The 14,756-nt window shown below is 39.6% G+C and overlaps 1 protein-coding gene across 1 annotated transcript in view; it reads right to left on the reverse strand.

Annotated features, from left to right (window-relative positions):
- The window catches only part of ARHGAP26 (Rho GTPase activating protein 26), a 517,847-nt gene that overhangs the window by 355,915 nt on the left and 147,176 nt on the right, over positions 1 to 14,756 (reverse strand). Inside the window, exons 4-7 of the mRNA XM_069102296.1 lie at positions 11,798 to 11,833; positions 8,249 to 8,392; positions 6,344 to 6,473; positions 1,596 to 1,696 (exon numbers count right to left, since the gene is read on the reverse strand). Of these exons, the coding sequence (XP_068958397.1) occupies positions 1,596 to 1,696; positions 6,344 to 6,473; positions 8,249 to 8,392; positions 11,798 to 11,833 (411 nt within the window). The remainder of the gene's footprint in view (positions 1 to 1,595; positions 1,697 to 6,343; positions 6,474 to 8,248; positions 8,393 to 11,797; positions 11,834 to 14,756) is intronic.

The following is a 14,756-nucleotide window of genomic DNA, read 5'->3' on the forward strand; positions in this document are numbered from 1 at the left end:
CCCTTTACCAGTTGGTACCATGAGAGCTAATGACCATTACGGTCTTAACTTGACTGCCCCATGGTACACTCTAATGCTCCAACTAGGCAAACTTCTTTCTCATCCCCTTGTTTTGCACAATCTGTAACTCAGATCTTATGTGAAAGCTCTATCATTCTAAATGGTTTGTCTAAGTAGGTAGATAGTGCAGTGGCAGAGTATAGAGCCTGGAGGCAGGAAGACCTGACTTAGATACACGCTAGCTGTGTGACCCTGGGTAAGTCACTTAATCTCTGCCTGCCTCCATTTTTTCAATATTAAGATGAAGATTATAACAGTAGCTACCCTCTCAGGGTTGCTGTGAAGGTCAAATGAGATATTTTCCAAGTGCTTAGCATAATGCCTTCTTATAAATCCCTATCATCACCACTATTACTCTTTCTTGTCTCTTCTGTAGCAAGTCAAACTTTCTTCCATCTGGTTATATGCTTTCTGTACCACATAGAAATTCTCTAACCCACTACTGTATCATAGAGCTGTAAGTCTCGCTTGGATCCCCCCTCTCTGGCCCTACCTAAATCTTCCTACATTCACATCCCCAAACCAAGCTTTTTTTGCTCCTTTGCCACACCTGGCTTTTAGGGAACATACCTCACCTTTGTGTTACCTAGTGCTGTTCCTAAACAGCCCACAAGAATTTGGTTTGTTTTTTGGTTTTAAGACAAACTTCTGTCACTTCTTTACTTGCTAAATGAATTGTCTACTTAAGCTCCACAAAAAAGTTATCCACAGAATTGTATTGCTATAGTCTATAGTGAACACCCATTCCGTTCATGGTGATAAGCTGATTATCAGTTATGTGTCACAACCTACCCAAGACTATGGGTATAAGGCTAAAAGAAATGAGATCAAATCTAAAAGAACCCATTTCCCACTCCCCACCCCCCAAAAAGTCTGCTCTATCAGAGGTGCATTAATGTGCCTATATTAACAACTTTGAAAGAGTTAAGAACTGATCAATGCAATGGTCAAACACAATTCCAGAGAACCAAAAATGAAGAATGCCACCCATTTTTGTGACAGAGAATAAGACATACCTTTTTGGACACAGTAATATAGGAACTTAACTCCTACCACACCCCCACCACTCCCACACCTCTGACCACCCTAATCCCTCCCCCAATCCATCATCCCTCACCCCCAGTCTGAAAGAAAAAAAAGTTGCTTCAATGGAAGTAAAAGGCGAAAAAAGTACAAAAGAAGCACAATTAAAGAGAGAACAATGTAAGTTTATTCACCTGAAATCCTTAGTGATTAACCCCACAGAGACTTTCAAGCAAACACATTCTACCAAGGCATAACCAAAAATAATGTCCTTTATGTAGGAAGATGCTTTGACCGACTGACCCACCTTCTGTAAGGTATGTGCTTTAACTTGCTTGTCCAAGCATAAGAAAGTTGCTTTGCCTTCCAATATCCTTTTGGCAAAGGGTACATGGATTAGGGCAAACTAAAGTAACCTACACAGGGATCGAATCCAAGATCACGGCAATCAACTAACCACCACTTCTAGAGAGATAATATGATTTCAAAACAAACGAACAAAAACCACTCACCCCCTTTCCTCCTGATTTCTGGTCAAAGGGCACCATGGTGATCCTTTTGGATTCTCGCTGGTACGTACAATAGTGCTTCACCCAAGAAGTGCCAAAGTGACCTACAACAGAACACCTTCTTATAAATCTTGTACAAACTGAACAAATGCTGAAAACCACAAATTAACATTATCTATGTTGTACTGTATTTTTTATTTGTTTTGTTAAGCATTTCCTAGTTACATTTTAATCTGGTTCCTGTCATCCATGGGTAACCCCCTCTGCTTTAAACCATTTACAGGGAAACGTACATATTTACATCACATATAAAACCTTCTGTCCCAGGGACAATAGAATCTTCTCTGTCATATAAATGAGACCAAATGAGGTAATTATTTCATCTGTACTCCAATAAGTAGATAATATTAAATGTGGGTACACCCTTAGGCAGCCAAATGGCACATTAGATAAGAGTGCTGGGCCTAGAATCAAAAAGACTGTAATATAAATCCAGTCTCAGACACTTACAAGATGTGTGACCCTGGCCAAACCATTTTAGCACTGCCTATCTCAGTTTCTCCATCTGCAAAATGGGGATAAAAGCAACCTCACAAGGTAAATGTGAAGATGAAATGAGGTATTTGTAAAACACTTTGCCCACCTTAAAGTATTATATAAAAGTTAGCTGTCATCATCATCATCATCATCTTCACCACCAACGCAAATACCATTCCTATTCCTCCTCCTCCTTCCTCAGAGAACGGAAATCACATCCCATCCATTCTTGCCCATCTTCTATGACTCATGCCCATGTCCTCCCATAAAGCTAAAAACAGAAAAGACTTCCTGGTGCTTCCTTCGGGATCGATATAAGATTTTTTTCCTCCAAGTCATTTAACTGGTTTTTAAGATCTAAAAGTACTAAGGTTTCCTTGGGGAATTCATTCATTCATTCATGTATTGGACAAACATTTACTGAGCTAGAATGATGTGTCAGATGCTGTGACAGTAAATTGCAAAGTTATTAAATTAATTCACTATTGGCTGCACATTATTCTAGTACCAATGTCTCTCTAAGTTTTTATTTTCTGCCCAAAGAGAAGATCAGGTAGGATTAGATTATGCAGCCATCTTCCTCTTTCCTCCCCTGGGCCTCCCTAACTTTGAGTGTACCCCCCGCAACTGCATGTGCTCCCTACAGCTCGTCTCTGTAGCATTAACTTAAGTTGTCACATTAGAGATGCTCCCTGGATCCTGACCCCAAATTTCTACTTCATCTCGATGTAAAGCGACTTTAAAGAGATAAGAAGAACAATCAAAGAGAACTCCCAGGCTGCAGGCCACCTCTTCCTTTCAATCTTGATAAGTTCATTTCTGTCAAGATGCAGGAACCCTGGAAGGTCTTATCACCTCAGTCACAGCCTCATACTGCTAGGGGTTTTTTCCTCTTCTAAGAAATCACATTCCCAAACACCCTTCCCCTGTCACCCCACCCCCCCATCAGTTGGCACATATTCTTCTTTCTCACACAGACACAACCTAAGCTCTGGTCTTCATAACTTTTGGCTTAAATAATTACACCAGCCTCTTAACGCTGTCTTACTCCAGTTTCTCCCCTTTTCAATCTACACAGCTATCAAAGCAATTTCCTAAACTGGAAATGAAGTCACCACTGCACCCCTATTAAACTCCAATAGCACCCTATTAGCTCCAGGCACAAATATAAACTACATCTGGCATTTAAATCCTACTGTCACAACTTGGCCCTATCCATCTTTCCAGCTAAATTATTAACCTTCGTATACACGCTATAGTTCCAGTCAATCTATCTTTCTTACTGTTCCTTACACTGAAACAAAACTACAACTTAGGTATGGCTTAAACTGGGTACCTCATTTGAAACTTAGAGTAACTATAAAACAGGTTCTATAGGTATTATTACTCCATTTTCAGAGAAAAAGAAACAGACACAGAGAGATAAAGGGACTTAACTTGTGACCATATACCTAAGAAATGTGAGAGGCAGGATTTGAACCAAGGTCTCACTTCATCTCCAGCAATCCATGCAGTGTAAAAATCACTGTATGCTTTGTTAGGAAACCTGGGTTTGAATTCTGACTCATATATTAACTGTGTGACTTTGGACAAATCAATTCATCTTTCTGAGGCTCAATCTCCCTGCCTTTAAAATGCAGATAAGAATTTTCACTTCATTTAACTGTCAAGGCTAAGCTATAGTCAAAAAAGTACTCTATGAGGTAGCTAAGTGGTTCAATAGATAAGGGTTGGACTTGGTATTGGGAAGACCAAAGTTCAAATCTTCCTTCAGACACTTACTAGCTGTCTGGCTCTAGGCAAGTCAATTAACCTCTGTGTGCCTCGATTCCATTACCTGTAAAATTGAGATAGTAATAATACGTGCCGCCTCCCAGAGTTGTTGTGAAGATAAGATATTTGTAAATTTCTTTATAAATCTAAAGCCCTAATAACAAAAAGTTCCAATAAAAGTAAATGATCATCTCTACCACTAGGTTATAAGCTCCTTGAGATGGGGTCATGTCATTTATCTCTGAATATGCCTCAGTTATCTATTCCATACATTGTCAGTAACTTACTAGAAATTGACCAAATATTGACCCTCAAGTTGTAATTTTTTCTGTCCCCTTACTGACAAATTCCTAAGAGCTGCCTACACTCACTACCTACAATTCACCACCACCTACTTCTCAATCACTGGAAATTTGTTTTCTAGCACCACTCTACTGCATCTACTCCCTCAACAATAGCTGTACAAACTTCCTAATTGCTCAGCCTTGCAGCTTTTTATTAAACATCAAACTTCTTCAACTTTCTAACACGGCCAATCACTGTCTTCTGGATACCTGAGATTTTCTTGTCTTCAGTAACACTATCTTTTCCTGTCTGACTACTCCTTCTCAGCCTACCCCAAGCAGGGGTGTCTTGTAAGGCTGCACCCTGGGGCCTTCTTTTGGTGCATTATTATCACCCCTACAAAGATGTCTCCCACATCTACTTCATCCCATATATCCAACTGCCTTCTGACTACCTCCACCTGGACATCAGTACCTTAAACATAACATAGCCAGAATCAAAACATCATTTTTCCTCCTGAACCCACACTTCCTCTAACCTTCCTTGGCTCTTTTCTAGGCACTGTCATCTTCTCTAGTCACTTAGGGTTTTAATATTCACCATCCTTGACTATTCCCTCTCTCACTCATGGATTCAATCACTTGCCATGTCCAGTCAAAGCTAACTTTAGAAAACCATTCGATTCTATTTCCTTCTCTCCATTTATACCACCCTTACCCTACCTCTCCTCTGAAGTTGATCATCTCTTTTCTCAACTATTTTTCACCAGGCTTACAAGTTAGGAAGACCCGAGTTCAAATCCGGCCTCTGACATTTACTTACTAGCTGTGCAACTCTAGGCAAGTCACTTAACCCTGTTTCCTCATTTATAAAATGAGTTAGAGAAGGAAATGGCAAAACCACTTCAGTTATCTTTGCCAAGAAAACCCCAAATGATTACAAGGAGTTGGACACAACTGAAATGATGGAACGACAACATCTTCTTGCTGCTAGTCTTTAGACTCCTATCATGCCAAAATAATCTTCCTAAAGCTGACTCTGCTGTTCCCTTGATTGATCAAAATACTTCAGAAATTCCCTAATTTCTCCAAGATAAAATACAAACCCCTCAATCTAGCATTTAAAGGCCAATACAATGAGGCTCTAATCTTTCCAGTTTTATTTCACCAAATTCCCCTTCTAGAATGATTAGTTTTTCCCCTCATTGATAGATCATCTCCTACTCCTCTGCATTTATATAGCCTATCCCAAAACTGGAATGCATTATCTTCTTTTAAAAGTTTCCTATTTAAGACTCAGTTCAATTAGCATTAATAATCCTGCAGGACCCTCCTTCCCTTAATCCCCCTCTCTTATAGCCTTTCCATTTCTTCCTTTCCCCATCATTCCATACCTTGCATCATTAAGCTTATAAGTGAACAAGGCGAATCCTCCCCTGCCCCATTAAGAATGTAAGTTTCTCAAGAAAAGTGATGATCTCGTTTTTACCTTATATTTATTTCCAGTGCTTCAAAGAGTAGGTACATATTAAAGAAGAAATAGCTAGATGGCTCAGTAGATAAGAGCATTATGTCTGAAGTCAGGAAGACCTGAGTTCAAATTCAGCTTCAGACACTTACTAGCTGTGTGATGTTGGGCAAGTCACTTAACCTGTTTGCTTAGGAGGCAGCTAGATGGCTCAGTGAATACAATGCTGGATCTACAGTTAGGAAAACCTGAGTTCAAATCTGGCCTCAGGTACTTACTAGCTGTGTGACCTTGGGCAAGGCACTTAACCTCTGTTTGCATTAATCTAATGGAAAAGGAGATGGCAGACCACTCCAGTATCTTTGCTAAGAAAAACCCATGGACAGTATGGTCCACAGACTCGAAAACAGATTGACATGACTGAACAACAACAATTAAATAAGAACCAAACTGACAAATATTTGCTCTTCCTTCAAATCACATTCCTATCGGAGGACACCAAACTAAATAGAGGACGCAAAAGTAAACCTAGTCTCAGGTTCTTTTCCTGCATCCTTTTGAGCCTCTCCTTCAAAATCCCTCCTTGGAAGCAAACTGGAGCATCTTTCTGCCAAAATATCATTGGCAGATTTCCATTCTCCTCCATCACCCACCTACCCCCACCCCTCTGTGCAGTAAAAATCACATACGTTTCTCCTGGACGTAGAGATAGCCCTCCATAGTGTAAGGACTAATGGTCTTGTGTTCATGAGGATTCTCCTTCATTTTTTTCATCAGTGACTCCACTTCTGACCTGGTACCTTCAAAGCGATTTCTTGTCTATAAAAAAACAATTTTACTTAAATCAGAAAAATTTAGTCTTTGCTCCTATCTCCATTAATCTGTAAATCAGCCTAATAATTAAGGGTGCTTGAATCTAAGTTTGTTTTTTTTTTAAGAAGAGGGCAAGACTTCAAAGCTCCTGAGCTCTACCAATATCCATATCCCTAAGACTTATGGGAAAGAGAGCAAAAATTAAAATTCAAGGTAAAAGCTACACAATTGAGAATGGATTGGATTCCATTTATCTGCTTTCTTCCTATGACCTTTGGGAGTTAAATTATTTTTCTCTTTATTGGTTTGCTTAGCAAAGACCCTAGCATATAGTAAGCACTTAATAAATGCTTTACTGGGCTAGAATATAAAGATCATATGAGCAAAAACAGAATCATGGCACAACCATGACATAGGAAGGGTACATTATAAAGCTTCATTTATTTAAGGCAAATGACCCTAATTAACAAATATCTCCTGGTACTGTTTAAGAATAATGAAACTCTGAACTCCACAACCCATACCTGGGCATATAATCCAAGGAGGTCAAACAAAGAAAAGGCTGGAAACAAAGCAGAAGGTCCACTGGCGGGGAGGATTGGGCCAAAAATGGTCTATGAATATAACTCTATACTATATTACACCATAAGAAATGACAAAAATATAATGAAATCAGAGAAACATGAAAAGCCTTCTATGAACTATACAAACTATTACAAGAAGGCCAAGAGAATAATATGTGTGACTCTAATTACGTAAATGAAAATGGTGAAAGGCTGCTGAAATCTGATTAATCACAATGACTAATCTCAGTCCCAGAGAACAGAAGCATACTCCTGTCTCTCAGTTGAGAGGTGGGAGTTTCTATAGCTTGTTTCTATTGTTAGGAGAAGCTGAAGTGCTGACTGGCAAAACTGGGGGAGATAAGGGAAATGACCACACAAATGGGACAGGTCAGTGTCACAGTGGATTGATCGCCAGGTCCCAAATGAGGAAGACCCAAGTTCAAATCCAGCTTCAGACAGTTACCAGCTGTATCACCCTGGGAAAACCACTTAACCTCTGTTTGCCTCAGTTTCCTCATCTGTAATATGAGGATAATAATAGCATCTACCTCCCACGGTTGTTGAGAGAATCAAATGATAAAATAATTATAGGGAGCTTGACACAGTGCCTGATACTGTATATAGTAAATTTTTTAAATAAAATAAGGGGAGGGAGGAAAAGAAATGCAAAATGAAAATAATGAAAATGAGTCTAGTAACAAACTGGATTTCCTGCAGCTTTACTAAGAATTAAAGGCCATGAGGAAGAAGCAAGAGCCCCTCCCCTCACTGCTAGCCCTCAGAAGAGCAAAGTGCCATGTAGCTACAGTAATATGGAAGTGCCACTACTTGGAGAATTTCTGATTCCTTTTTTGGGAGAGAAAAAAAAAGACAAAAACTGGCAGCAAACCTGCCCCAAAAATAAAAGTTAGCTGTCCTCTAAAAGAATGTCTAAGGGGCTAATGTCCCGAAGATGTCTGTCTCTCTGCTGCCTGCAGAGAACTAAGACCCAGGCCAAACATAATCTGGACTTTGTTTTCAAGGCAGTGGTCCTCAGGGTCAGACACATTCTTTTTTTTTTCCTTTTTCTTTCCTTTTTCCTTTTTTTCACTTGTTTTTGTAATAAACTGTCCTTAACTGCCTGGCCTTCTCCAAATACACCCACTAGAAGGCAAAGACACCATGCAAGGTGCCCTGCCCTTCCCATTCCAAGGCCTTGACTCTTTGCCCACTCACATTCTGTATGCTGATGGTCAGCTGTGTCTTGAAGTCACTGAAATCCTTGGCAAGTTCATAACCATGATGATAGAAGGTGAAGAGTCCCTGAAGGAAGGCCAGCAGCTGTAAGGGAGGAAAGGGAAAAGGGAGAAACGAGCAGGTTTAGAAAGGGAGAATAGCTCCATGGAGCTGTCTCAGTGCTAGCAGGAAATTCTAATAAGAAAATCACTGCCTTCTTAAATTGAATACCAAGATGAAAATCAAATTACTGTGCAAAAGAGCCCTTTTAACTTCGAGGAAAAAAAAACACATCCACAAATGTCAAGAGAGGGAATGTTTTCAAACAACAAGAATGTTTTAAAACCATCCTTCAGTTAAAAAAAGTCTAGCTGCCTATTCTATTAAAGTCTTCAGGAAAAAAAAAATAAACAACTCCCTAAGACCCTTTTGTATTGTACTATAACCCTTCAGGAAAAATGGTTTTGTTCTCTCCCCCCCCCTCTCCCCCACCAATATCTAACCTAAGTTCTAGTCGGCCTCCAGCAAGGAAATGTAAGTGAAGTCTTATCCTGCCCTCAGGGAATGAACAGACAGCTAAGGGTTTTATGTTTTTTAGCACACACAATTTTTAAAATATCTCTTCTTTGGAAAAAGGGAATCTACTAGGGAAGTAAGGAGAAGAAAGGAGAAAGAATTGGATAGCTCACATAATCAGGGTGTGGGAAATGAAGAGTAGACATGGAGAAAGGGGTGGAGGAAGCAGGCATCACACGAACCTCTCTTTGAACCAAACTAAAGGAGAGTTGACAGTATTTCCAGCTGCTTTCTCTGAGAAATGTTTGTTATTCTCTCTCTCAACTCTCTCCCTCTCCCTCTCTCCCTCTCTCTCTCTCTCTCTCTCTCTCTCTCTCTCTCTCTCTCTCTCACACACACACACACACACACACACACACTCTAGCAAGGGAAGCTGGATCATCAAGCAAGAAAGAAAAGAAAATCTAGAAAAAGAACCTAAACTCAGAGATTAAAGAGTGAGGGGAAGAGAAGAGAGGCAGCGGATCATTCTCATTATAGAGAACCAGGATCAAGCCCACCTCCTTCTTCCACCACCTTCTCTTTAGTAAGGTGGAGAAGAGCAGAAACAGAGAGAGGAAAAACCAGAAGAGGATAGGATGGAAGGCAAATACAGAATCAAGAACCATAACCATGAATGTGAATGGGATGAACAAAATATCCCTTTACATTGGAAACTGAATTCCTACCAGCCTTGATTTCTCCAGCCTAAACAATGTTCCTGCAGACTTTCCAAACTTCAACTTTGAGTACTCTAGATTTTACTTCAGAGTTATATGCCAAAAGGGAATATTATATTATAATAAAAACCTAAACAAGACTAAGAGGAAAGATTATATCAGGGATATCTCCCATGATCATGCTCTTCATTCAGATATCAGGCATGATTTTTAAAAAATGTATTGGATCACTAAATTATATTTCACTTGTGATCCACCATTATCTCCTGATCTCTCAACAAGACAGAACTGTCTCACTGTGCATTATTGTAGTTACTTTCCCTTCCTTAAAAGACTCAAGTACTTTGAGTCCCAGAATTACAGGAAGTCAGCCTAGCACATTTTACTTAAGGAAAATGAGACCTAGACAAGTCAAGTGACTTACCCAGGAAGCCACAGCTAGTAAATGACAAGGCACACATTTTTCTTAACGAGTTTCATCCTTTGTGTGTCTACATAATTCTCTGACTAAAACAACCCTAGAAACTGCCTCATCATTCCTGATCCATTAAGTAAATGTACAAGTCCTTGAGTTCAAGGTCTCTGAAAACTTCAAAGCTTAGGAGATAAGATAAGGTAATAATAATAATAATAATGAAGATAATTTATTAAGTCCACGTGCTTAATAAATGCTTGGTCACTGATGTAAATCCAACAATGAATCATATCTGCTCCTGGTGTTCAGGGACTTGGGACTCACCTAAAGAAAACAACTTCTTTCAAGGAATCTAGGCATCTTGGTTAGATTAGAAAGAGATGAATCACTTTATACCATCCCCCAACAAGACTTCCTTAATCCCCATTTTCAAAACAGTAAAGAGAACAATGTCTAAAAACTATAGGCCAATAAGCTTGACCCACAAACGTACCACCTTCCATGTTCACGAACTCTGAAATTCCCTTATCTGGTTACAATCTGTTGTCATGACACTTCTCCCCCTAGCTTACAACTTCAAATGCTATTTTTCATCTTCATTATGACCTCCAATCCCTCCGCCCCCCTTTACTGGCTGTACATGCCTCCCTTACCCATCTTGACCCTTTGATGAACCATTTCAAATCTATACACTATCCTACACTCCAGTCCCTTAGCACAGTATTCTATCACCAATCTTACATTGCAAAGCCTCAGTTTTACATTACTTCCACCACCCTTTACGTTTGTTTGGTCCTACTTACATGTTGCTGAATGAAACTAGAGAAAATCATGAAAGCAAGCTGATTGGATCCGCTCCAAATTAATACTACATAATCTCAAATGGGCCCTTACTATTGTAATACCATCTTTTTATACCTTCCTAATTAACTCACCATGCTACTCACTAGAGTGACTCTTCCAAACCTTTCATCCCAGATGCCTTCCGCCACTATCTTTTCCTTCATCCCTATCTTACATAAAGAAGTGGCCCTTCTCTTTTCCAAGGAAAACCCCTGTGCTCATACAAATTATCCCATTTTCTCCAGCAGATAATTCCCACTCCTACTAATCTTCAATCACTTGTCTACTGAACAGGACTCATATCCACAAAGGTGACTATGTTTTGCTCATTCTCAAAAAACAAAAAAAAAAAACCCACTACTTAATTCATCAGTCGCTGCTAGCTTTCATCCCATATCTCTATTTCCCTTTGTTACTAATGCCCATCAATGAGGTCAAGAATCCCCTAAAGTATGGACGCATTTGGTATGTTGACATTCTGCTTAATAAGTGAATTAGCATAAAATGGATTTTATTCATTGAAAAAATTTAAATTAGTTTAAATAACTAAATGTATTTTCTTCCATCATCAATCATCCAAATGATTACTCCAAAATGAAATAACAAAGGAACCTCAACCCACTTTTACTGAACAAGCATCAAATACCTATTTCCAAAGGATGTGTTATATCCCAGGCATGTTCTGACTCTACTCTGAATCCATTAGCCCTCTAGCTGAGGCCTAGACCCTCTCTACTCTATTTCTAATGATGACTGAAAGGTAAAGGGAGGTGAAAGAAACAGAAGGAGAGATAAACCCTAAGTTTCTTAATCTTCTCCATCGTTTCCTTCATTCTAAGCTCATTAAATGATACTATGTAAGTACAGAAGTCAAGATAATCAGAGTCATAGAAAATTCATCTGGAGACATAGGTCAGTGACAACAGCTCCTACAGACGGGGAGTATCTACACTGAAGTTCCTCTTAGTGTGGAACTAGCTAATTGAAGTGCAGCTGTCCAAAAGCAGCCTCCTCATAGTACAATCTGAATGATGGGTTTTCTTCCCTGTCTCTTACCTTCACCACCAGAGAGTGCTGGTCTCTTTCACTGTTCTAAGAAAGACATTAGCATGAGCAGGAGCCAACAGAACAACACTCATGAGCAACTCTAATGAACAGAATCCTCCGTTCTTTTGGGAAGACAAGAGTGACCACAGAAAACTGTCTCTAGCTCTTAGCTGACATGTACATTTAATGGCTTCTGTCATCCTAAATTGGAAAAATCATTTGCATGTTTTTTCATTCATCTAGACCCTTCGAATGCCCATGATAACATCCGACACTTCTTTTCCCTTTCAGCCAAACTTCTAAAGAAAGCTGTCTGCATGTATTAAATATTACTATTATATTCCTGGAATTGTGCTAAACGCTAGGTATGAAGAACAGCAACAAAACAAACATGAACATGGATGGAGAGAGGGAGGAGAAGAAGAAAGAGAGAATGAGAGAGGAAGAGAGAGAATGGGAGAGGGAGGGGATGGGGGAGAGAGAAAGAGAGAGATGGGGGAGGGGGGGAGAGAGAGGAGAGGGGGAAGAAAGAGGGAAGGGAGGGAGAAAGAGGGGGGAAGGAGAGGGAGAGGGGAAGAGAGAGAGAGAGAGAGAGAGAATATGGCATGGCAGTACAGGCTCAGAAGCACTATGGAAGGAAATTCCCTGGGGGAGTGGGAAAGAGAGAAAAAAGTTATTCTCCCTTCCTCCCCATTGGACATAGTCTCTATCAGTGACTTGCCCAGTGACTTCATCAACTGAAGATTCCATTTTTCCAAACCTAGCCTAGATTAAAATCCATAGGTTTTCAATGGAGTTTAAATAAGTTAAGTTCCTGGGGCGGCTAGGTGGCGCAGTGAGTAAAGTGCTGATCCCAGAGTCAGGAGGACCCGAGTTTGGTTCCAGCCTCAGAAACTTAACAACACAAAAAAACTAGCCATGTAACCTTGGGCAAGTTACTTAACCCCAAATGCCCTCCAAAAGGCAAAAAAAAAAAGTTAAGTTCTTAAGTCATTGAAGTATATGTATCTCCTTCTCTTAGATAAAGTTCTTAACTTTTCATTATGATTGTCTTCCCTCCTCTTCCCTTCCCCACCCCACAAAGTGCTACAAACTCCAAAATTTTATTTTCTTTCTCTCCTCTCACAAAACTCCCATTCTCAAAAGGATACTGGATTATTTGAGTAAATAAATGCACTATCAAATAGGAATGATCAACAAGCCCAACCCTCTGGCAAGTATTTACATTTTAAAAGAGAAGCAGATTAATCCAAGAGAATCTCCATTTGGTAAGAAATCTGTGGGAGATAATTTATTTTCCATGTAATTATCTGATGTAGTAGTAGGAGCATTAAACGTATATTTAGGGGTGTCTTGGGTTTGAAACCCGATTTTAACATTGTGTGACCATGGGCAAGTCCCTCAGCCTCCCTGGGCTTCTGGTTCCTCACATGCCAGGTGGGGTTAATAATATCTATATCACCAATTATAGGACTGTTGGGAGGAGAGGACCTTGTAAACATTAAAACATTATAGAAACATAGGATGTTGCTATTATTTTACCTGACTCTGACCCAACTGGAAAACAATTGAAGAACAAACCTAAACTCAGCACTTACTGCTCAGGCAAACTGGACTACCAGCTAGGCCCTGAACTCATGCTATTTCCTGCCAAGGATTTGTACAAGTCTTAGCTGTCTGGTCCTCTCTGAAAATGAAGGATGAACGACAACTTCAAGGTCCCACTCAAGTGTTATCCTTCCTTGGAAGCTTTATCTGATCTCCCTGGCTATTAGTGTTCTTTCCCTTGCCAAATGACTATATTTATATTTATCTGCCCTGCCCCCCCTTTAGTATAGCCTAAGCTCCATGAGGGCAGGAGTTCATTTTTGTCTTTTGTGTTATCTCTAGCCTAGCACAGTGATTATAGCAATGGCATACATTTTTATTAGATTAAATTCCCATATTCCCCCTCTCTACATGTGCCCTGTCAGTAATGACTCTTCCCACATCTGAACTCACATAGCAACTCACATACACACTAATCATATGTCACCTTATATTCTAGTTGAGTATGTGCACTACAGCCAACTAGATTACATGCTTCATGTGGGAAATACTGTGTCTTATTTAATGTCTTATTTAATGTTTATTCCCCTAGCAGAAAGAAGCATGTTACTACATAATATTATATTTTTATATAATTATATATATATTTTATATATAGTTATTTTTATATATATTAATATATATAATATATATATATTATATATAATAACTATATTATATATAGTTATTCACATAATAAATATCAATAAAGATTTGCCAAAGTGATATCATGGTTGTAAGGGGACCAGCGAAGTCTCCTTAGTCATAAAATGACACCTTATAGAGTGAGAGGCCAGTTCGGTCATTTCAAAAGAGACCAGGTGAAAACACTGGGAGCTCAGGTTTCTGAGTCCTTTGCCCTCTCTAGGTCTCCCAGAAAAGGGTTCCTAGAAGTGTAGAATGTCGGAGCTGGAAGGAGCCTTGGAAGACCTCTAGGCTTACTACACAATTGTTTCCTTCATTCACCTTAAGATCAGACAGACTGGCCTACTTGCCGTTCCTTGTATATAATATTCCTTTTCCCTCCTCTGAGCCTTTGCTCAGGCTTTTGCCTCTACCTGGTATAGTCTCTCTTTTCACCTCCACCCTTCAAAATCCCTAGTTTCTTTTAAGGCTCAGATCAAATGCTGCCTCCTCAGAGGAAAGGAAAGAAGGAATGAGGAAGGAGTGAAGGAAGAGAGAGAAGGAAGAAGGAAAAGGGAGAGGGAGAAAGAGACTTAACAGAGGAAGAAGGACAGGGAAAAGGAGACAGAAACAGAGACAGAGCTGGAGATAGGGACAGAATCAAACTTCCCTTTTATAGACCACGGGGATTGTAGCTCCTCCAACAACTATCACTTTCCTTGATCATCAGCAAGCCAATCATCTGCTTTTTTTTTTT

The sequence above is a fragment of the Petaurus breviceps genome, unplaced genomic scaffold (genome assembly GCF_028583685.1).
Source record: "Petaurus breviceps papuanus isolate PSGF00001 unplaced genomic scaffold, PetGlider_PUasm1.0 551, whole genome shotgun sequence".
In the NCBI taxonomy this organism is placed as follows: domain Eukaryota; kingdom Metazoa; phylum Chordata; class Mammalia; order Diprotodontia; family Petauridae; genus Petaurus; species Petaurus breviceps.